The 24,585-nt window shown below is 42.2% G+C and overlaps 1 protein-coding gene and 1 non-coding gene across 3 annotated transcripts; one reads left to right on the top strand and one right to left on the bottom strand.

Moving 5' to 3' along the window:
- Positions 1 to 284: 284 nt before the first annotated feature.
- exosc8 (exosome component 8) lies at positions 285 to 3,069 on the bottom strand. Of its 2 annotated transcripts, none has more exons than XM_072374366.1 (11): positions 3,025 to 3,069; positions 2,663 to 2,699; positions 2,467 to 2,530; positions 2,303 to 2,376; positions 1,986 to 2,031; positions 1,667 to 1,772; positions 1,509 to 1,554; positions 1,320 to 1,416; positions 1,039 to 1,159; positions 845 to 951; positions 285 to 508 (listed from the first exon to the last, which is right to left on the bottom strand). In XM_072374366.1, the coding sequence occupies exons 1-11, from the start codon at positions 3,039 to 3,041 to the stop codon at positions 390 to 392; spliced, it is 834 nt and encodes a 277-aa protein (XP_072230467.1). In that variant the 5' UTR covers positions 3,042 to 3,069; the 3' UTR covers positions 285 to 389. The 2 variants fall into 2 exon arrangements, with proteins under 2 accessions (XP_072230467.1, XP_072230468.1); XM_072374367.1 differs by lacking the exon at positions 3,025 to 3,069 and adding an exon at positions 2,787 to 2,991.
- A 10,197-nt stretch (positions 3,070 to 13,266) lies between these two features.
- Positions 13,267 to 13,339, top strand: trnam-cau (transfer RNA methionine (anticodon CAU)). Its single transcript has one exon. It is a non-coding gene; the product is annotated as a tRNA-Met (tRNA).
- Positions 13,340 to 24,585: the final 11,246 nt, after the last annotated feature.

Here is a 24,585-nt window from a genome sequence, read left to right as displayed (position 1 = left end):
CAAATCCTCCATATAACCATGACATGTGAAAATGCAAATATGATCTTGGAGTAGTGCCTGGGGGCAGCTCTCTACCTCTCAGCCTGTTGGAAGTCTTTCTTCTGTTAGCAGTCCCGGCACAGGGCTCACTCGAGGACTCAAGATCAACATGCAAGACGGTGTGCCGGCTTTTGTACAGAACATTTTTGAAAGGCAGTTCCTTTTATTTAGTTCAGGAGCCATGAGCGTATTCTTATGAGACATCAGCTGAGCGTGTGTGTGAAGCATTTCTGGACACTGAGAAATAATTTTTTTAAGCAGTCTTTGTCAGCAGTTTTATTGTTATTAAAAGAATATATATTGACAGTGGAAAATACAGCTTTTAGATAAAAGGCGTCGTCTGAGTGTCTTCATTGCACCGTCTTTACACTGTGTATAACTTTGTCAGTGAGTTTCTGGATCTCTCGCTGTCGTGCTGTTGCCCGGTTGATACACTCCTGCAGCTTCTCTGCTGACAGCGACGTCCCACCTGAGCCACATAGAGCTTTTTATTCTATTAACCCCACAATAATTTATAAGACTTGCTACGAAAGCCTGTAAAAACTGCAGGATCACCGGGATTCGCGCCTCATTTTTGTTATTCTGCCACACAAGTCAAAGCTACAATAGCTTCATGCATTATTTATGCTTAGGCAACCATCCCTTGTACTCCACAGTGGAATGCTGTCCATAAAGGTGCCTGTTCACACTGCTACCTCCAAAAGCAGCGTGAGATTTTGATATCCAAATCAATCTTAGAAACTTGCATGCAATTAATAGCATATATTTCCCTACCCCAATATTTTTAACAATTGAGAATTCTCACCTGGTTTGTGTATTGAGCACAGTCGATCCCCCTCATCCGTCACCACAGTGAGGTGCGCAGTGGACAGACTCTCCTCTTCAGCTGTGGGGTCTACGATCAGTATGGAGCTGCACAGAGAGCGGGCGAGGACTGGTACAGATGCACAGTGTAGACACAGGATTGGGAATGTATTCAAACAACAAAGACAAACTTACTCATCGAAGACACAAAAAGAGGCACCGACTGGATGTCTGTGAACATGCAGCCTGTGTCTCTTTTCTAAATTCACTTCTGGTGTGGATGTGTCTTTGTTGATGGTGACCTCAGGGAGTTGTGCTGTGAAGAATGCAAAAATGTAATTCGTGGAAAAGACTAAAGTGCATAAAACTGCATAACCGGCACAGATTGCTGATAAAAATCACTACATGTTAAAAATCACTCCTATTCTAGTTCCAGTAACAGTGAGGTTCATTACATCCACTTTAACAGCACATACTATTCTTCAGAGCAGCCAACAGGGCGATGATACATGCATCCAAGATGTTCCCATCATAGTCCAGGCACATGATGTCACAGTACAGCACCCAGCAGAGCTGCAGCAAGAATCGGCAGAATTAGTGTTGATGACTCCACATTTACACCAGCCATAATCAGCGGCAGTCTGTGTGCACAGTTCTGGCTTTACCTTTCCTCTGTCAATGCACAAATCCTCTGTTTTGATCACTTCAGAGCTGTAAAACACACATAAATGACTTAGAGGAAGCAGGGGACAGGTATATAAACAGTATTCACACATGATAAAAACCAAAAAGAAAGAAAATGGGGCTTCAAAATCTGTCACACCTTTCAATGACATCAGCGATGAACTGACTGGCAGCCTGGGCCTGTTCTCCCGGCGGACCCGGCCGAAACCGAGAGGAACACAGAGGGGGCAGATCCACATTGGGTACTAACAAGGGCACAGAGAGTGGAGAAACTAGTTAGTTTAATCCCTACACTAACAATGTAAGGAGTGCAACTGAGAAGATGTTTCCATTTATCTGTTTTAAGTTTATACATGTATGATGTATATGATACTGTTGTCAGATATAAGAATGGAACCACAGAAAAAAGGGTGCGCCCTGTCTTAAATCAATACTTTAGACCTTCTCGGTGTACATACCAATGTAACCTTTACCAGGTGCCTCCACTGTGGGGTTTGCCAACTCCTGCAGATGAAAAGTCAGAGTTAGCATATTTTAAAGAGAAACTAATTGCCACATAGACAAGAGGCTGTATGGTTGCTAAGTAACGGGCATTAAAATGGAATGTAATGATGGATTAAGGATTACCAAACAAGAGAAATGAAAGGGGCGGTGAGACAGGATTCCTCAAGTTATCAAGGATTTTCTACCCTTCCTTTCCTAATGTATATCTTATATTGGCGATTTTCTGATCAGATTCAGTAATGTGATGTTTTGAATGAATGTGGTTATGTACCACTTTGATGCCACAGATGATGGTGGTGTTTCCCATCTTCACCAGGGCTGAGCCATCTGCCGTGGATATGGACCCTGAACAGAGAGAAAAAGAAAAACTAGACTGAAAACTGCACTCTAGCAAATGTTGAACACTGCATCAGAGCCAGCTTTTTCTCGTCTCACCGATGTTCAGTGTTGTGGTTCTGAACTCGAACAGCTCCCGTCCATCAGGTCGACAGTTTTCTTTCTGGAAAAAGGAGCAGTTTTCAGGTTAAATGACACTGCTATCAATAACGAACGGAAATTAATGTCAATTGGCCCGTCAGAAAAATTCGATGACAGCCCGACGATGGAGAAAGGTTTTGGTCATTTCACAAACCAGAAAGCTCCTGTGATACTCCAGAGGCTCCGCAGTCCTGGAAAACAGAAAAGGGGCTGATTAGCTGCAAACACGTGTGAACAAACACAACACAGCAAAGTCACACAATCTGCTAGTTACTGACTATTCAGCGGATATTTGAAGGTGAATGATACATAGTAATTCTAAATTCCAACACCAGAGATGTAACACGAACTTGCAGAGCTGCGTGATTCACTAAACGCACCACGTTCTGTATTTCTAACAGAAACGATCTGACAACAATCAGAACTAATATTGTGCTTCTGTTGAGGTACTTGTGTAAATGAAAATGAATCAAACGAAAAGATCACTAAAACTGTACAGTTTGTGAACGATCTTACTTGAAACCAGCCGCCATGATGTTTTGGTTAACCACGTGGGTTTCTAGTACGGTGGCCGGTAGGATGAAGTACGCTGGACCAAATGTTAATGTCATTCAGTTTCAGAAGCAATTTATTCATCTCCAAGGGGAAATTCTTTTTCAGCTGCAGCTTACTGAGTTCACTTTTATTCACTTATCTTTTTGTTGTTTCCACAATGATGTTCAAAATTCATATTTTGATTAAGTAATGTTAAATTAGTCTTGAATAGAAAACCAGTTTGAGAACAAATCAACAGCTGCTTCGGTGCTGTACATTCAAATTAATATAATGGATAATTACAGTTTGGGGACTGTGTGGTACTTAGCACCGCCGCCTCACAGCGAAAGGGTTTCAGGTTCGATCCCCACCTGGGACCTTACTGTGTGGAGTTTGCATGTTCTCCCCGTGTATGCGTGGGTTCTCTCCGGATACTCGGGCTTCCTACCACCGTCCAAAAACATGCATGTTAGATGACTAGATAAAATTGTCCTTAGGAGTGAGTGTGAGCGTTCATGGTTGTTTGTCTCTGTATAGTCCTGTGATGGGAGGGTGTACCCCGCCTCTCGCCCGATGACCGCTGTGAGAGTCTCCAGCGCTCCCCCCGCGATGGATTAAGCGGGTATAGAAATTGGATGGATGGAATTTCAGCTTTCTAACAAAAACACTTTTTTTGTAAAGTAGGAGGAATCCACTGCATCTGAGAGGAAGCTGGAGCACCCAGAGAAAACCAACAGAGATTTAGTCATAGCACAATTAAAATCTGTCACTCATTTCTCATATTGGAAACGAACGTCATGGTAAAGTTGGACATTCATAAATTCATTCAACTATTCTTTTTCTTATTTTTTAAGCAAAATGATAGCACAACAAATTTCATTTCAGCTCTTCATTCATTTTAGGATTCCTGAAATCAGTGAAATAACAAATACTATCTTAAAACATATGAACGTTCATCACATACTTTTAGACAAGTCTGCATGATCAATGAGTTGGTCCGGCACAATTAGTCTCTTGATATAGACTGAAATGGGACTACTCAGTCAAGTTTATCGCAAGTGAAACCTCTAGTCTACACAACAGGTCTTTTGAAAAGCTATGTGCTCAACAAATCACGTCATCACATACTTTTAGCAAAGTCTGCATGGCCAATGGATCACTTTTGGAAAAGTGGTAAAGTAGGCAGCGTGTCAGTCTCATAATCTCATAATCTGAAGGTCATGAAGTTCGACCCTGACACGTGGCAGATGTTCTCTTTAATTTCTTCTGAAACTTGTCAAGTCAGACACATCTTCCTTTGTTTTTGCCGTTCACACCCCCCGAAAAGTGTCAGACAGATTATGAGTGTCTATAGCAAATTTGGTGGGCACAGGTGGCTCCGGTTGCTCTCTGTGGTGGCTGCAGAAAGCCCACTCAGAAGCTCAATCACTCCAAACTGTGGAAGGTGTGAAGTACAATTTATGGGGATTTGAACCATCTCTCCTTTAGAAAAAACTTGCAACCTGGTGTCGAACACAAGTTATGTGGATTCAAACCATCTCTCTTTAAGAAAAGCATTGCAATCTGACCGATGTGCAGTTGGCAGTGGCATAATCTGAATATCTTGAGTCAATGTACAGCCAAAATTTGTCTCTGTGGTGGCTGCAGAAAGCCCAATCTGAAGCTCAATCACTCTCAACTGTGGAAGGTGTTAAATACAAGTTATGGGGATTCGAAAAACATCACTCCCTTAAGGTCGTGAGCTCGACCCTCACACGGGGCAGATGTTTTGATGTGGTGTCTATAGCACTTCACCTCAGTTACGGCTGTAAAGTTGGTGGGTACAAGTTGCTCTGGTTGCTCTCTGTTGTGGATGCAGAAAATCAACTTGGAAGCTCAATCACGCCTAAGTGTGGAAGGTGTCAAATACAAGTTATGGAGATTCAAAAAGATATTCTCGTAGAAGAACCTTGTAATCTGGTGTCAAACACAAGTAATGGGGATTCACGCCATCTCTCTTTAAGAAAAGCGTTGCAATCAGATCTTTGTCGTCTTTCAGTTTCTGCTCTCCTTATTATCCGCTGAAACTTGTCAAGTCAGACAAATTTTCCTTGGGTTTTGCCGTTACTGTCATAATAGAATACGCAGTGTGACAAAAGCACCTTTGCAGACTCTCCTTCTCTTGACATAGACTGACATGGGGCAAGTCAGTCAAGTTTATCCAACGTGAAACTACCTCTTTTGCAACTTTCCATCAACTTTCAAAATGAGAAGAAAAGCCAGATGAAGAAACTTGTGAGTTGAGTGTTTAACCTTTAGTCTAAACAACAGGTCATTTGAAGGAGTAGCTACGTACTTAACAAGCCATGTCATCACATACTTTTAACAAAGTCTGCAGGACTAATGAATCAGTGTGGGAAAGTGAGTCTGGGCTCACAATACATGTATTTTCAACCTTTTCAGGTCTTTTTGGCGCAGTAGGCAGCGCGTCAGTCTCATAATCTGAAGGTTGTGAGTTCAACCCTCATACGGGACATTGATTTTGATTATAGGGTCAATAGCGCTTCCCCTCAGTTACAGCTGGAAAGTTGCTGGCCACAAGTGCCTCCGGTTGCTCTCTGTGTTAGCTGCAGAAAGCCCACTGGGAAGGTCAATCACTCCAGAATGTGGAAGGTGTCAAACACAAGTTATGGGGATTCGAACCATCTCTCCTTCAGAAAAACCTTGCAACTTACTGTCAAACATCATTTATGGAGATTCGAACCATCTCTTTATTGGAAAAGCGCTGCAGACTGACTGATGTGCAGTAAGCAGCATGTCAGTGGCATAATCTCAAGGTTGTGAGCTCGACCCTCACACGGGGCAGATGTTTTGATGTGGTGTCCATAGCGCTTCCCCTCACTTACAGCTGGAAACTTGGTGGGCACAAGTGGCTCTGATTGCTCTCTGTTGTATCTACAGAACGTCAACTTGGAAGCTCAATCACTCCAATCTGTGGAAGGTGTGAAATACAAGTTATGGGGATTCGAAACATCACTCTCTTAGAAAAACCTTCCAATCTCAAACACAAGTTATGGGGATTCAAACCATCTCTCTTGAAGAAAAGCCTTGCAATCTCACTGATTTACAGTCAATGTACAGTCAAAATTTGTCTCTGTGGTGGCTGCAGAAAGCCCATTCGGAAGGTCTATCACTCCAAACTGTGGAAGCTGTCAAATGAAAGTTATGGGGATGCGAAACATCACTCTCTTAAAAAAGCCTTCCAATCTGGTGTCAAACACAAGTTATGGGGATTCAATCTAACTGATGTGCAGTAGGCGACCTTGCAGTCAGTGGCATAATCTTGTTATAATTGGCTTTGATCTTAGACATTATAAATTCATATTCTGTATTTTCCTAAATAACCTATGTTCCTAGCTGGTACTTTTCCACTCTGCTCATACTGCACAACAGATGACCTTAAATGGTCCAAGACCTTAGAAGGATATAAACAACTGGGTCAGACAAAACATCTCTATTAGGGCAGATAGGTCTGGTACATTAGATCCACGCCTAAAATAGCACTCACACACACACACACACACATTGTTTATCACATCCAAAGAACACAACAAGGACAGCAGCTGGCCTGAGCATGTCACCCAAAACTGGCCAATTATACTCTGACAAGTGTGAAAACAACTTCTGTGAGATAAAGCTGAATATAAATATGACATGTTTCCGGATAACGGGGCTCGGCCTGACGGATTTCCTGCGGGAGCTCTGGCACTCCGAGTCCAGCGCTGCAATATACTTTACTTGTGACCACTAATAAATACTTTTTTAATAAACGATTTCTCCAGCTTGTTCTTGAGCTTCCAATGAAAAAATCGGGCTAACAATTGGTGCCGTGACCCGGATTGGCTGACTCTGAGACCGTGTCCGATCGAGGACTTCCGGAGCTGGTTGGAGGGGACTCTTCTTCAGACAATTCAAGGCGCCTAAAACACAAGGTGAGCAGAAAACCTCTTGTATCAGGATATGTGAAATTTCTGCACATTGGTCATTCTAAACTAAATTGTCTGAATTAGGATGTCCTCCGATCACTAAATCAAAAGCACAAAATTTGTGTCTACAGGTTTACTAGGTGGTCACATGTAAAGTATAAACACATAGTCTCACATAGGGAGAGTCATATGTGTCCTAGTTTAGTACAATTTGGCCAAATAAAATACATAAATTAAGATAACATAAATTCATCTCTGTCTTCTAAACTGAATAGGAATTAGATGCCAATGGGCAGGGGTCTATTAGTCCGCTATCGCGGTGTGAGTAATCTCGGTATTACTGCACGACCGGATGTGAGTAATTTCTGTGCAAGAGACACTTGGACCTTTATCTGCAATCGGTGGAGGGTCTGTATTACTGTACTATAGGCGGCGTGATTAATTTCTGTGCAAGAGGCACTTGGACCTTTATCTGCCATCGGCGGTGGGTCTGTATTACTTCACAATAGACTGTGTGGGTAATTTCTGCGCACAAGGGCGCTTGGACCTCTATCTGCAATCGGCGGTGGGTCTGTATTTGTTTTTTTCTCTCCGCAATCGGCGGTGGTTCTGCAGTTGTTGTGCATAGATGATACACTAAGGGTTTATCTCTGCATAAGGACACAGGGCTAAGTTTTGTTATTTTTCATGAAAATGTGGGGTGGTTTGCTACTTGGTTGATATTTTACTGTGTTAGTGGAAGTGTATCGAGCAGTCGAGACTGATCGAGAATTCCTACACTGACACAGATCTCAAGTGGTTCTGTAAAAGGGGGGCATTGGAATAGAAAATAAAGGGGAATTTAGTTAGGGTGTTACAGATTGGTGAATTAAAACGAGTGAAGGGACTGGGAGAACCCCCAGCGATCAAGCGCACAGAGTAAAAGATTCTGTGTAGAAGCTTCTTGGTCGGGTCCAACACTCGGGCATTGCGCCATTCACCCATTCTGATTAACACGTGTTTAAACATGTCCCAAATCATAGTTGAGAAGTGGAAAACAGGTAAACCCGGCTCATTGGGGTCGGTATTGTTTAACACCTTGACTAGATGGATAAAAAAGGTTAGAAGAGAAGATGAAAAAGGAGGGACTGAGAGATTTGTGAACTGGACGAGAGAAATGCAAGAGAGAGGAATGTTTGGGGGGGGTGAAAGTGCTCCACCGCTACTGAGGGATTTCTCCATGTTTTTAAAACAAGCAACAGGCAGTAGGAATCAAGCAACAGCAAAGCTAAAGGAGGCAGGTTTATTCCAGAAAGCAAGGGCAGATAAAGACGAAAAAAAAAAAAACATTTCTTGCAGACTGTCAGCATTTTTAGGAGAAGTTAAATTCTCTATTCAGACGCAGTCCTCTGCACCACTACCACAGCATGTGCCAGACACAACGTCATCTTTTCCAGGGACACATCCTACTACACTAGAAGATAAGACACCTCTTCCCAACATCACGCATGCTCAATAACAGAAGCAAGCCATTTAGCAAAAGAAAAAACTGACCATTTATACAGATTCAGCATAAACAGCTTAGGCTGTACATGTGGACATGTGTAATTGGAAAAGACAAGGTTAGATATCCTTAGCTTTGTCATAAATGCTCTCACCCTAAGATTATCTCATCCCAACCCTGCTTCCTTCTTCCCCCATTCAGCCCTGAGAGTGAGGACAGATTCTGATTGATCATTGGCCTGTACTTAAAGAGTACCAGAGTTACATATAGTTATTTAGTCGAAAAATTTACAATGATAATGGAAGTTTTTACTAGAGCATTTATCATCAATTCAACAATTAATTTATTTTAAAATAAATTTGAATGGGAGAAGGGGCTGCACGGTGGTGTGGTGATTAGCACCATAGCCTCACAGCAAGAGGGTTCCAGGTTTAATCCCCACCTGGGGCCTTTCTGTGTGGAGTTTGCATGTTCTCCCCGTGTATGCATGGGTTCTCTCCGGGTTCTCCAGCTTCCTCCCACCGTCCAAAACCATGCATGTTAGGTTAATTGGTGACTCTAAATTGTCCTTAGGAGTGAGTATGCATGGTTGTTTGTCTCGTTTGTCTCTATGTGTGGCCCTGTGATGGACTGGCGACCTGTCCAGGGTGTACCCCCCCCCCCCCCGCTACCCGATTAACGGACTGACGGTATAGAAAATGGATGGATGGATGAATGGGAGAAATACCAAATTGAATGGACAATCTGAAATCCGCTTTTCAATGCAAGTATCACAGTGAAGAGATAACAAAATAAAAAATAAAAAATCCAAAATAAATCGAGGAAGAACAGACTGTTTAAAACTAAACATTAGAACCAGTTTGTTGTTGAATTAAGATTTAACAGCTCTCTTAAAAAGTTAAAGTCAGACAAACAAACACAGCATTTAAATCTTTGATCCTTTAATGGAAAAACTGCCTGAACAAAAGATGTTCTACAAATTGAGACTTTATGATTTCCACCTGAAGCAGGTCTGAGACCGGACAGTCAGACCATATGGCATATTAGAAAATATCAGGATTTAACAGCAAGGTCAGACAGATAGGTGTCAGACAGTTTCTTACCATCTTAAAGCATTAAAGGTTAGCCTTTATTGTGTTAGAGATCACAGTAACATGACTTAAAATTTAGCTGATCTAAATACTTCTCCTCTGCTTATTTTCACCAATTCTGAGTTAATATTCATCATCAGTATTTATATTTGATCTCATTAAACCATTTAACTATTTAACTGCAGCAGATCTATGAATCAATTGATCTGTTATCTTAACAGAGCAGCAAAGTGCTTTACAGAAAGGTTTAAAGTGAGTTAGATTATTAGGAAATTAACAAAAACACGGCAATAAAAGGCACAACGAGAGTCAGATATCACCAATGAGTTTCTTAAAGAAGAAAACTCTAAAAGAAATTTAAAGACAGCTGCGCTGCAGTAAGTCTGACTCATAACAAGTCAAGTCAAGGTTTGTTTTCATGGCACATTTAAAAACAGCCACAGCAACCAGAGAGCTGTACAGCTGAACACTATATTAATACTATTAGCAAATTCTAACTCTGCAGATAAATATTAATTAATCTAACAATAAACATTGAATAAATTAGTGAAATGAAAACAAAAACAGTGTTTACAGTTAAAGACATGCCTCTATACCAGACATGTGTCACTGGAAAAGGAAAGGCTTTGTGACCTCAGCAGGCACCCCGGTTAAACACTTGAATCAATTACTCGAACTATATTATGCCATACTTGAACCAAAACAAGTTGCTATATTCAAGTGCAGAGGACATCAAAAGGGAGATGGGAGAGTAGCGAGAGGCAACAATGCAGCAAAAACAAAAGCAAGGTATACTGCATTTAACCAGATGTCTCAGAAAACATTGGAGGTAAAATCACAACGAGAATTATGTTTAGAAAACATTAAAGAACTTCACGAAGCAGCGGCACCATCTGAAAAGCAAGCATGGAACGAAAAAATAAATAAAAAAGGATTCCACAAGACTCTGGAGGAATCATGAAGGCAAAATAGTAGCTCCAACTGGACTACTAAATTTGCTATGTCAAGAAGCACACAGTAGAGCTCACTGTGCTAGCTCAAAAGTAACAGCGCTCATTTCACAACACTGGTGGCACCCCCACCTAAAAGACACAATAAAATATCTTGTGCAATCTTGTGAAATTTGCAAGCTGTTCAATCTCAAAGCAGGACTAGACAAGTTTCCCAGTACCCGATGCCCCTTGGAAGCAGATAGTAATTGATTGTACTGACATGGGAGCAGCAAACAGGACTGAAGGTAAACGATATCTTCTAGTGGGTGTGGATCCCTTTTCTAGATGGGTAGAAGCCACACCTACTAAAACCGAAAAAGGAAAAGAAGTCATTAAATGGCTTACAAGAGAAATTATTCCAAGATTTGGGGTACCAGAAGTGATAAGATCAGACAATGGTACTCACTCACTTTTCTAATGAAGAACTAAGAGAAGTAGAAAAGATGTTTGGAATTACACATAAGCTCGGTGCAGTCTCTCACCCAGCTTTACAAGGACTAGTGAAAAGAGCAAATAGAACCATCAAAAAGGCCGAACAGAAGTCTGTGCAGACACACAGTTAACCTGGGCTGAAGTTCTACGTATTGTGTTAGCCTAATATTTACTCCAAATGTCACCATGAATGTTGTCATGTTGTCCCACATGAGGTCATGACAGGGAGGAAACACCCTGTCCATTTACAACTGCACCAACAGGCTCACCCCTTGTTGTACTACAGTATGGAAACTTGTGTGAATGTGAAACAACTGAATAACACGGTGATGAGGATATCTCAACAGGTTACATAAATACTCACCAAGGAACAGGACCAGGAAAGTGAACAAACTTAACTGGTCCTCTCCTATATGGACAGCTACAACACATTGTGTAAAGGTATGGTTGACCGAGAATAGAATGAGTAACTGGATCCACAAGGATCACTGTACTCAGGCTCAAGATCCTGCCGAAAGAACATTAACTTAGGAACCTCACCTACTGACAAAGACTAGACCACGGGGACTAAAACTCTATCAGAGACTAAACGGACCACTGACAATGAAACCAAAGGAAAACACTACTGTGGAGACTAGACTGTAGAACCACAGTAGCAGAAACAATAATGGTTACAATAACTAATTTTCACACCTCTCTGGTGTGCAAGTCAGACATTAAAAGCTCAAGTGACAAAGACCTACAACAATAATCTGGACACACCCTCTCTTCCCACCACTCCACACCAGGTGACTAAAAGATCTCTGAAAAATGGCAACAATCCACTTCAATTGCAATTTATTGAGAAACAATATGTACAATCCAATCTGTGCTCAGTCATGACATGTTGGTCTAAAGAAAAGGATATGAATGGGATGAATAAAATGTTCTGTGAGAACAGTTTTAATCATGTGCTCTGGTCCATTCGAGAAATTACACGGGAGATGACCCAAGTTGTTTAATCTGGTGCAATCAATCAATCAATCAATCAAACTTTATTTTCATAACACTTTTCATACAAGAAAATGTAACACAAAGAGGGCTAACAATCTCAAGCTCGTGAGTTCGACCTTGCAATCTGGTGTCAAACACACATTTTGGGGATTCGAACCATCTCTCTTTTAGAAAAGTGTTTTAACCTGACTGATGTGCAGTAGGCAGTATATCAGTGGTATCATCTCAAGGTCGTGAGTTCCACCCTCACACGGGGCAGATGTTTTGATGTGGTGTCTATAGCACTTCACCTCAGTTACAGCTGTAAAGATGGTGGGTACAAGTTGCTCTGGTTGCTCTCTGTTGTGGCTGCAGAAAGCCCACTCTGAAGCTCAATCACTCTCAACTGTGGAAGGTGTCAAATACAAGTTATGGGCATTCGAAAAACATCACTCCCTCAGAAAAGCCTTTCAACCTGGTGTCAAACACAATTTATGTGGATTCAAACCATCGCTTTTGAAGAACAGCATTGTAATCTGACTGATGTGCCGTTGGCAGCGTGTCAGTGGCATAATCTCAAGGTCGTGAGCTCGACCCTCACACGGGGTAGATGTTTTGATGTGGTGTCTATCGCACCTCACCTCAGTCACAGCTTGAAAGATGGTGGGCACAAGTGGCTCCGGTTGATTTCTGTTGTGGATGCAGAAAATCAACTTGGAAGCTCAATCACACCTAAGTGTGGAAGGTGTCAAATGCAAGTTATGGAGATTGAAAAAGATATTCTCGTAGAAGAACCTTGTAATCTGGTGTCAAACACAAGTAATGGGGATTCACGCCATCTCTCTTTAAGAAAAGCGTTGCAATCAGATCTTTGTCGTCTTTCAGTTTCTGCTCTCCTTATTACCCGCTGAAACTTGTCAAGTCAGACAAGTTTTCCTTGGGTTTTGCCGTTACTGTCATAATAGAATACGCAGTGTGACAAAAGCACCTTTGCAGACTCTCCTTCTCTTGACATAGACTGACATGGGGCAAGTCAGTCAAGTTTATCCAACGTGAAACTACCTCTTTTGCAACATTCCATCAACTTTCAAAATGAGAAGAAAAGCCAGATGAAGAAACTTGTGAGTTGAGTGTTTAACCTTTAGTCTAAACAACAGGTCATTTGAAGGAGTAGCTACGTACTTAACAAGCCATGTCATCACATACTTTTAACAAAGTCTGCAGGACTAATGAATCAGTGTGGGAAAGTGAGTCTAGGCTCACAATACATGTATTTTCAACCTTTTCAGGCCTCTTTGGCGCAGTAGGCAGCGCGTCAGTCTCATAATCTGAAGGTCGTGAGTTCAACCCTCATACGGGGCATTGATTTTGATTATAGGGTCAATAGCGCTTCCCCTCAGTTACAGCTGGAAAGTTGCTGGCCACAAGTGCCTCCGGTTGCTCTCTGTGTTAGCTGCAGAAAGCCCACTGGGAAGGTCAATCACTTCAGAGTGTGGAAGGTGTCAAACACCAGTTATGGGGATTCGAACCATCTCTCCTTCAGAAAAACCTTGCAACTTACTGTCAAACATCATTTATGGAGATTCGAACCATCTCTTTATTGGAAAAGCGCTGCAGACTGACTGATGTGCAGTAAGCAGCATGTCAGTGGCATAATCTCAAGGTTGTGAGCTCGACCCTCACACGGGGCAGATGTTTTGATGTGGTGTCCATAGTGCTTCCCCTCTCTTACAGCTGGAAACTTGGTGGGCACAAGTGGCTCTGATTGCTCTCTGTTGTATCTACAGAACGTCAACTTGGAAGCTCAATCACTCCAATCTGTGGAAGGTGTGAAATACAAGTTATGGGGATTCGAAACATCACTCTCTTAGAAAAACCTTCCAATCTCAAACACAAGTTATGGGGATTCAAACCATCTCTCTTGAAGAAAAGCCTTGCAATCTCACTGATTTACAGTCAATGTACAGCCAAAATTTGTCTCTGTGGTGGCTGCAGAAAGCCCATTCGGAAGGTCTATCACTCCAAACTGTGGAAGCTGTCAAATGAAAGTTATGGGGATGCGAAACATCACTCTCTTAAAAAAGCCTTCCAATCTGGTGTCAAACACAAGTTATGGGGATTCAATCTAACTGATGTGCAGTAGGCGACCTTGCAGTCAGTGGCATAATCTTGTTATAATTGGCTTTGATCTTAGACATTATAAATTCATATTCTGTATTTTCCTAAATAACCTATGTTCCTAGCTGGTACTTTTCCACTCTGCTCATACTGCACAACATATGACCTTAAATGGTCCAAGACCTTAGAAGGACATTAAAAGTCCGACCATGGTTTGTAAAAAGCGGGTAAGAAAAGGTTCGAATGCCCGAACATACACCATCAAAGGAGGAAGCGGAGGTGTTGCGCTGTACGAAGGTGTGAATGTCCGACCATAGTTGGTAAAAAGCGGGTAAGAGGTTAAAATACCCGACTGTACAAAATCAATAGCGGGAACGGAGTTGTTCGGCTACAAGAAGGTGTGAAAGTCCGACCATGGTTTTTAAAAAGCGGGTAAGAAAAGGCTCAAATGCCCGACTATACACCATCAAAAGAGGGAGCAGAGGGGTTCAGCTGCAAGAAAGTCTGAATGTCCATCAATAATTGCTTTAAAACATGAAAGAAAATTTTCGAATATCAAACCTGCGACAAGGTGTGAATGTCCAACCATAATTAATGAAAAGCGGGCAACAAGTAGGTTCGAATGCCCAACCATACATCATCAAAAGCCGGAGTGGATGTGTTCGGCTACAAGAAGGTTTGAATGTCCGACTATAAAAACAGCATCATAAGCGGGAGAGGAGGTGTTCAGCTGCAAGAAGGTGTGAATGTCCACCCATAATTCCTGAAAAATGGGTAAAAAAAAGATGCGAATGCCCAACCATATATCATCAAAAGCAGGTGTGAATGTCAGATCATAATTTGCAAAAAGCTGATGAGAAAGGGTGAGAATGCCCGACTATACACCATCAAATGCGAGAGCGGAGGTGTTCGGCTGTGAGTAGGGGTGAATCTCCGACCATAATTGCTGAAAAATATGTTAGAAAAGGTAAGAATGCCGGACCATACATCATCAAAAGCGGGAGAGGTGGTGTTCGGTTGCAAGAAGGTGTGAATGTTCGACTAAAGTTTGTAAAAAGTGGGTAGGACAAGGTGTGAATGCCCGACAATGTATGATCAAAAGTGGGAGCGGAGATGTTCAGCTGCAAGAAGGTCTGAATGTCCATCAATAATTGCTAGTAAAAAAAGAAAGAAAATTTTCGAAAATCAAACCGCACATGATCATAAGTGGGAGAGGAGGTGTTCAGCTGCAAGAAGGTGTGAATGTCCACCAATAATTCCTGAAAAATGGGTAAAAAAAAGGTGCGAATGCCCAACCATACATCATCAAAAGCAGGAGTGGAGGTGTTCGGCTACAAGATGGTTTGAATGTCCGAGCATAGTTTGTAAAAGGCGGGTAAGAAAAGGTTAAAATACCCGACTGTACACAATCAATAGAGGGAGCGGAGTTGTTCGGCTGCAAGAAGGTGTGAACGTCCGACCAAAGTTTGTAAAAAGCAGTTAAGAAAAGGTTAGAATATCTAACCAAACATAATCAAAAGCGGGAGCAGAGCTGTTCGACTGCAAGTAGGTGTGAATGTCAGATCATAATTTGCAAAAAGCTGATGAGAAAGGGTGAGAATGCCGGACTATACACAATCAAAAGCGGAAGCGGAGGTGTTCGGCTGCAAGAAGGTGTGAACGACCGACCAAAGTTTGTAAAAAGCAGTCAAGAAAAGTTTAAAATATCCAACCAAACATAATCAAAAGCGAGAGCAGAGCTGTTCGACTGCAAGTAGGTGTGAATGTCAGATCATAATTTGCAAAAAGCTGATGAGAAAGGGTGAGAATGCCCGACTATACACCATCAACTACGGGAGCGGAGTTGTTTGGCTGTGAGTAGGTGTGAATCTCCGAGCATAGTTTGTAAAAAGGGGGTAAGAATAGGTTTGAATGCCCGAACATACACCATCAAAAGAGAGAGCGGAGGTGTTCCGCTGTAAGGTGTGAATGTCCGACCATAGTTGGTAAAAAGCGGGTAAGAAAAGGTTAAAATACCCGAATGTACACAATCAATGGTGGGAGCGGAGTTGTTCGGCTACGAAAAGGTGTGAAAGTCCGACCATGGTTTGTAAAAAGCGGGTAAGACAAGGTGCGAATGCCTGACCATGTATGATCAAAAGAGGGAGCGGAGGTTTTCGGCTGCAAGAAGGTCTGAATGTCCAACCATAATATGTAAAAACCGGGGAAGAAAAGGCTTGAAAGCCCGACTATACACCATCAAAAGCGGGAGCGGAGGTGTTCAGCTGCAAGAAGGTCTGAATGTCCACCAATAATTGCTAGAAAACATGAAAGAAAATTTTCGAATGTCAAACCGCACATGATCATAGGTGTTCAGCTGCAAGAAGGTGTGAATGTCCACCCATAATTACTGAAAAATGGGTAAGAAAAGGTGCGAATGCCCAACCATACATCATCAAAAGCAGGAGTGGATGTGTTCGGCTACAAGAAGGTTTGAAAGTCCGACCATGGTTTGTAAAAAGCGGGTAAGAAAAGGTTCGAATGCCCGAACATACACCATCAAAAGAGGGAGCGGAGGTGTTCCGCTGTGCGAAGGTGTGAATGTCCGACCATAGTTGGTAAAAAGCGGGTAAGAAAACGTTAAAATACCCGACTGTACACAATCAATAGCGGGAGCGGAGTTGTTCAGCTACAAGAAGGTATGAAAGTCCGACCATGGTTTGTAAAAAGCGGGTAAGAAAAGGTTCGAATGCCCGAATATATACCATCAAAAGTGGAAGCGGAGCTGTTCGACTGCAAGTAGGTGTGAATGTCAGATCATAATTTGCAAAAAGCTGATCAGAAAGGGTGAGAATGCCTGACTATACACCATCAAATGCGGGAGCGGAGGTGTTCGGCTGTGAGTAGGTGTGAATCTCCAACCATAATTGCTGAAAAATGTGTTAGAAAAGGTAAGAATGCCGGTCCATACATCATCAACAGCAAGAGAGGTGGTGTTCGGCTGCAAGTAGGTGTGAATGTCCAGCCATAATTACTCACAAACGGGTAAGAAAAGGTAGTATTGCCTGACCATACATGATCAAAACAGGGAGCGGAGGTGGTTCAGCTGCAAGAAGGTGTGAATGTCCGACTAAAGTTTGTAAAAAGCGGGTAAGACAAGGTGCGAATGCCCGACAATGTATGATCAAAAGAAGGAGCGGAGGTTTTCGGCTGCAAGAAGGTCTGAATGTCCACCCATAATTACTGAAAAATGGGTAAAAAAAGGGTGCTAATGCCCAACCATACATCATCAAAAGTAGGAGTGGATGTGTTCGGCTGCAAGAAGGTTTGAATGTCCATCAATAATTGCTTTAAAACATGAAAGAAAATTTTCGAATATCAAACCGCACATGATCATAAGCGGGAGAGGAGATGTTCAGCTGCAAGGTGTGAATGTCCACCCATAATTACTGAAAAATGGGTAAGAAAAGGTGCGAATGCCCAACCAATACATCATCAAAAGCAGGAGTGGATGTGTTTGGCTACAAGAAGGTTTGAATGTCCGAGCATAGTTTGTAAAAAGCGGGTAAGAAAAGGTTCGAATGCCCGAACATACACCATCAAAAGAGTGAGCGGAGGTGTTCCGCTGTACGAAGGTGTGAATGTCCGACCATAGTTGGTAAAAAGCGGGTAAGAAAAGGCTCAAATGCCCGACTATACACCATCAAAAGAGGGATCAGAGGGGTTCAGCTGCAAGAAGGTCTGAATGTCCATCAATAATTGCTTTAAAACATGAAAGAAAATTTTCGAATATCAAACCGCACATGATCATAAGCGGGAGAGGAGGTGTTCAGCTGCAAGAAGGTGTGAATGTCCACCCATAATTCCTGAAAAATGGGTAAAAAAAAGGTGCAAATACCCAACCATATATCATCAAAAGCAGGTGTGAATGTCAGATCATAATTTGCAAAAAGCTGATGAGAAGGGGTGAGAAAAAGCCTGACTATACACCATCAAATGCGAGAGCGGAGGTGTTCGGCTGTGAGTAGGGGTGAATCTCCGACCATACTTGCTGAAAAATGTGTTAGAAAAGTTAAGAATGCCGGACCATACATCATCAAAAGCGGGAGAGGTGGTGTTCGGCTGCATGAAGGTGTGAATGTTCGACTAAAGTTTGTAAAAAGCGGGTAAGACAAGATGTGAATGCCCGACAATGTATGATCAAAAGTGGGAGCGGAGATGTTCAGCTGCAAGAAGGTCTGAATGTCCATCAATAATTGCTAGAAAACATGAAAGAAAATTTTGGAAAATCAAACCGCATATGATCATAAGTGTTAGAGGAGGTGTTCAGCTGCAAAAAGGTGTTAATGTCCACCAATAATTCCTGAAAAGTGGGTAAAAAAAAGGTGCGAATGCCCAACCATACATGATCAAAAGCAGGAGTGGATGTGTTCGGCTACAAGATGGTTTGAATGTCCAGCCATAATTACTCACAAACGGGTAAGAAAAGGTAGTATTGCCTGACCATACATGATCAAAACAGGGAGCGGAGGTGGTTCAGCTGCAAGAAGGTGCTAATGTCCGACTAAAGTTTGTAAAAAGCGGGTAAGACAAGGTGCGAATGCCCGACAATGTATGATCAAAAGAAGGAGCGGAGGTTTTCGGCTGCAAGAAGGTCTGAATGTCCACCCATAATTACTGAAAAATGGGTAAAAAAAGGGTGCTAATGCCCAACCATACATCATCAAAAGTAGGAGTGGATGTGTTCGGCTGCAAGAAGGTTTGAATGTCCATCAATAATTGCTTTAAAACATGAAAGAAAATTTTCGAATATCAAACCGCACATGATCATAAGCGGGAGAGGAGATGTTCAGCTGCAAGGTGTGAATGTCCACCCATAATTACTGAAAAATGGGTAAGAAAAGGTGCGAATGCCCAACCATACATCATCAAAAGCAGGAGTGGATGTGTTCGGCTACAAGAAGGTTTGAATGTCCGAGCATAGTTTGTAAAAAGCGGGTAAGAAAAGGTTCGAATGCCCGAACATACACCATCAAAAGAGGGAGCGGAGGTGTTCCGCTGTACGAAGGTGTGAATGTCCGACCATAGTTGGTAAAAAGCGGGTAAGAAAACGTTAAAATACCCGACCGTACAAAATCAATAGCGGGAGTGGAGTTGTTCGGCTACAAGAAGGTGTGAACGTCCGACCATGGTTTGTAAAAAGCGGGTAAGAAAAGGTTCGAATGCCCGAACATACACCATCAAAAGAGGGAGCGGAGGTGTTCCGCTGTACGAAGGTGTGAATGTCCGACCATAGTTGGTAAAAAGCGGGTAAGAAAAGGTTAAAATACCCGACTGTACAAAATCAATAGCGGGAGCGGAGTTGTTCGGCTACAAGAAGGTGTGAAAGTCCGACCATGGTTTGTAAAAAGCGGGTAAGAAAAGGCTCAAATGCCCGACTATACACCATCAAAAGAGGGATCAGAGGGGTTCAGCTGCAAGAAGGTCTGAATGTCCATCAATAATTGCTTTAAAACATGAAAGAAAATTTTCGAATATCAAACCGCACATGATCATAAGCGGGAGAGGAGGTGTTCAGCTGCAAGAAGGTGTGAATGTCCACCCATAATTCCTGAAAAATGGGTAAAAAAAAGGTGCAAATACCCAACCATATATCATCAAAAGCAGGTGTGAATGTCAGATCATAATTTGCAAAAAGCTGATGAGAAGGGGTGAGAAAAAGCCCGACTATACACCATCAAATGCGAGAGCGGAGGTGTTCGGCTGTGAGTAGGGGTGAATCTCCGACCATACTTGCTGAAAAATGTGTTAGAAAAGTTAAGAATGCCGGACCATACATCATCAAAAGCGGGAGAGGTGGTGTTCGGCTGCATGAAGGTGTGAATGTTCGACTAAAGTTTGTAAAAAGCGGGTAAGACAAGATGTGAATGCCCGACAATGTATGATCAAAAGTGGGAGCGGAGATGTTCAGCTGCAAGAAGGTGTGAATGTCCATCAATAATTGCTAGAAAACATGAAAGAAAATTTTGGAAAATCAAACCGCACATGATCATAAGTGTTAGAGGAGGTGTTCAGCTGCAAAAAGGTGTTAATGTCCACCAATAATTCCTGAAAAGTGGGTAAAAAAAAGGTGCGAATGCCCAACCATACATGATCAAAAGCAGGAGTGGATGTGTTCGGCTACAAGACGGTTTGAATGTCCGACCATAGTTTGTAAAAGGCGGGTAAGAAAAGGTTAAAATACCCGACTGTACACATTCAATAGCGGGAGCGGAGTTGTTCGGCTGCAAGAAGGTGTGAACGTCCGACCAAAGTTTGTAAAAAGCAGTTAAGAAAAGGTTCGAATATCTAACCAAACATAATCAAAAGCGGGAGCAGAGCTGTTCGACTGCAAGTAGGTGTGAATGTCAGATCATAATTTGCAAAAAGCTGATGAGAAAGGGTGAGAATGCCGGACTATACACAATCAAAAGCGGAAGCGGAGGTGTTCGGCTGCAAGAAGGTGTGAACGACCGACCAAAGTTTGTAAAAAGCAGTCAAGAAAAGTTTAAAATATCCAACCAAACATAATCAAAAGCGGGAGCAGAGCTGTTCGACTGCAAGTAGGTGTGAATGTCAGATCATAATTTGCAAAAAGCTGATGAGAAAGGGTGCTAATGCCCAACCATACATCATCAAAAGTAGGAGTGGATGTGTTCGGCTGCAAGAAGGTTTGAATGTCCATCAATAATTGCTTTAAAACATGAAAGAAAATTTTCGAATATCAAACCGCACATGATCATAAGCGGGAGAGGAGATGTTCAGCTGCAAGGTGTGAATGTCCACCCATAATTACTGAAAAATGGGTAAGAAAAGGTGCGAATGCCCAACCATACATCATCAAAAGCAGGAGTGGATGTGTTCGGCTACAAGAAGGTTTGAATGTCCGAGCATAGTTTGTAAAAAGCGGGTAAGAAAAGGTTCGAATGCCCGAACATACACCATCAAAAGAGGGAGCGGAGGTGTTCCGCTGTACGAAGGTGTGAATGTCCGACCATAGTTGGTAAAAAGCGGGTAAGAAAACGTTAAAATACCCGACCGTACAAAATCAATAGCGGGAGTGGAGTTGTTCGGCTACAAGAAGGTGTGAACGTCCGACCATGGTTTGTAAAAAGCGGGTAAGAAAAGGTTCGAATGCCCGAACATACACCATCAAAAGAGGGAGCGGAGGTGTTCCGCTGTACGAAGGTGTGAATGTCCGACCATAGTTGGTAAAAAGCGGGTAAGAAAAGGTTAAAATACCCGACTGTACAAAATCAATAGCGGGAGCGGAGTTGTTCGGCTACAAGAAGGTGTGAAAGTCCGACCATGGTTTGTAAAAAGCGGGTAAGAAAAGGCTCAAATGCCCGACTATACACCATCAAAAGAGGGATCAGAGGGGTTCAGCTGCAAGAAGGTCTGAATGTCCATCAATAATTGCTTTAAAACATGAAAGAAAATTTTCGAATATCAAACCGCACATGATCATAAGCGGGAGAGGAGGTGTTCAGCTGCAAGAAGGTGTGAATGTCCACCCATAATTCCTGAAAAATGGGTAAAAAAAAGGTGCAAATACCCAACCATATATCATCAAAAGCAGGTGTGAATGTCAGATCATAATTTGCAAAAAGCTGATGAGAAGGGGTGAGAAAAAGCCCGACTATACACCATCAAATGCGAGAGCGGAGGTGTTCGGCTGTGAGTAGGGGTGAATCTCCGACCATACTTGCTGAAAAATGTGTTAGAAAAGTTAAGAATGCCGGACCATACATCATCAAAAGCGGGAGAGGTGGTGTTCGGCTGCATGAAGGTGTGAATGTTCGACTAAAGTTTGTAAAAAGCGGGTAAGACAAGATGTGAATGCCCGACAATGTATGATCAAAAGTGGGAGCGGAGATGTTCAGCTGCAAGAAGGTCTGAATGTCCATCAATAATTGCTAGAAAACATGAAAGAAAATTTTGGAAAATCAAACCGCACATGATCATAAGTGTTAGAGGAGGTGTTCAGCTGCAAAAAGGTGTTAATGTCCACCAATAATTCCTGAAAAGTGGGTAAAAAAAAGGTGCGAATGCCCAACCATACATCATCAAAAGCAGGAGTGGAGGTGTTTGGCTACAAGACGGTTTGAATGTCCGACCATAGTTTGTAAAAGGCGGGTAAGAAAAGGTTAAAATACCCGACTGTACACATTCAATAGCGGGAGCGGAGTTGTTCGGCTGCAAGAAGGTGTGAACGTCCGACCAAAGTTTGTAAAAAGCAGTTAAGAAAAGGTTCGAATATCTAACCAAACATAATCAAAAGCGGGAGCAGAGCTGTTCGACTGCAAGTAGGTGTGAATGTCAGATCATAATTTGCAAAAAGCTGATGAGAAAGGGTGAGAATGCCCGACTATACACAATCAAATGCGGGAGCGGAGTTGTTCGGCCGTGAGTAGGTGTGAATGTCCGACCATAATTGCTGAAAAATGTGTTAGAAAAGGTAAGAATGCCGGACCATTCATCATCAAAAGCGGGAGAGGTGTTCGGCTGCAAGAAGCTGTGAATGTCCAGCCATAATTACTCACAAACGGGTAAGAAAAGGTAGTATTGTCAGACCATGTATGATCAAAACAGGGAGCGGAGGTGGTTTAGCTGCAAGAAGGTGTGAATGTCCGACTAAAGTTTGTAAAAAGCGGGTGCGAATGCCCGACAATGTATGAGGTTTTCAGGAGGTTTTCGGCTGCAAGAAGGTCTGAATGTCTGAATTATGGGTGGTCTGAATGTCCACCCATAATTCCTGAAAAATGGGTAAAAAAAGGTGCGAATACCACACCACACATCATAAAAAAGCAGGAGAGGATGTGTTCGGCTGCAAGAAGGTCTGAATGTCCACCCATAATTACTGAAAAATGGGTAAGAAAAGGTGCGAATGCACAACCATACATCATCAAAAGCAGGATTGGATGTTTTCGGCTACAAGAAGGTTTGAATGTCCGACTATAGTTTGTAAAAAGCGGGTAAGGAAAGGTTCGAATGCCCGAACATACACCATTCAAAAGAGGGAGCGGAGGAGCTCCGCTGTAAGACGGTCTGAATGTCCATCAATAATTGCTAAAAAACATGAAAGAAAATTTTCGAATATCAAACTCATGATCATAAGCGGGAGAGAAGGTGTTCGACTGCAAGTAGGTGTGAATGTCGGCAGCAGAGATGGGATATTCCCACCCACTTGCATCGGAAGACCTCCGCCCCCACTGTTGTTGATATTTAGTCGGTCATTCGCATAGGCAAACTATGGCCTTCTTGCAGCCAAACACCTCTGATCTCGCTTTTGATGATGTAAGGTTGGGCATTCAGACCTTGCTTCACCTGCTTTTCACCAAATATAGTCAGACATTCACACCTTCTTGCAGCCGAACACCTTTTAGTGTTTTATCACACCTTTTTTTTCACCGCATTTTATAGATTATGGTTGGAAATTCTCAACCACTCTCACCCGAAGACCTCTCCTCCCGCTTTTGTTAATATATAGTCGGGCATTCGAACCTTTTCTTACCCGCTTTTTACAAATTATGGTCGGACATTCACACCTACTTGCAGCCGAATACTTCCGCTCCACCTTTTAGTGATGTATGGTTGGCATTTGCACCTTTTCTTACCCTCTTTTTATACTGATTGCTGAAGATTAAGTTGTTCTTTCTACTACAACTTTTTTTTAATTGTTGAAACTTGATTTGAAGTGGATAAATAAGGAGGACAAACAGTTTTAAGTCAGGCTGATAGAAGGAATTAATTTTATAGCAAAATCTGTACTTCGTCATATGTCGAGAGATGCTTATTGCTGAAGAAGTTCTTTCTCATTCTACAAAGTACAACGTTGTTTATCGTTGAAACTTGATTAGACATGAATAAATATGAAGGACAAAGCAGTCTTAACTTGGTTTGAGTTAAGGAATTCGTTTTATAGGAGAATCCGAATTCGTGCATAACTCGTAAAATAGAGCTTATTTTCGGATTCCTGTAGAATGAGTCTGGTTCTTTCTCATAATACAAAGTTTGTTGTTTATTGTTGAAACTTCATCAGAAGTGAAGAAATAAATGAATGCCTATCAACAAATGTGGGATCTAAACTCTAGTGCTTCCTCTAAAATAATTTCCTTTCTCAATTCAGAAATGTGTGTGTGTGAGTCACAACACCCGTGACACCAAAACGGCTTTCTTTTCTCTCTTTTCTCTACACTCTGCACTGTGAGCACGCACACCAAATCAGAAAGGCTTTTTTCTCTCTTTTCTACATTATGGACTGTGGGGACACAAAACCGCTCTCTCTTGACATGGTAAATATGAAGGACAAAGCAGTTTTAACATAGTTTGAGTGAAGGAATTCCGAGTGCGGGCTAACCGGGAGAATTGCTTGAAAGAAACGCGACACCGAATGAGCGTTCAGAACAAAGCCTCAATACGGTGTTCCCGTGGTGTTTGTGGCTGCCTTGTCTTTTGCACAGAGTAAAAGA

The sequence above is a fragment of the Leuresthes tenuis genome, unplaced genomic scaffold, assembly GCF_036924035.1.
Source record: "Leuresthes tenuis unplaced genomic scaffold, fLeuTen1.0.hap1 SCAF_21, whole genome shotgun sequence".
Lineage (NCBI taxonomy): Eukaryota > Metazoa > Chordata > Actinopteri > Atheriniformes > Atherinopsidae > Leuresthes > Leuresthes tenuis.
This window is presented reverse-complemented; position numbering and strand designations above follow the sequence as displayed.

Excerpts from the sequence above, each read along its gene's own strand:
- exosc8 (XM_072374366.1), bottom strand. Across the intron at positions 2,377-2,466 it reads AACCACAACACTGAACATCG|GGTCCATATCCACGGCAGAT; the intron begins GTGAGACGAGAA and ends CTCTCTGTTCAG. Across the intron at positions 1,160-1,319 it reads GTTGGCTGCTCTGAAGAATA|CACAACTCCCTGAGGTCACC; the intron begins GTATGTGCTGTT and ends CATTCTTCACAG.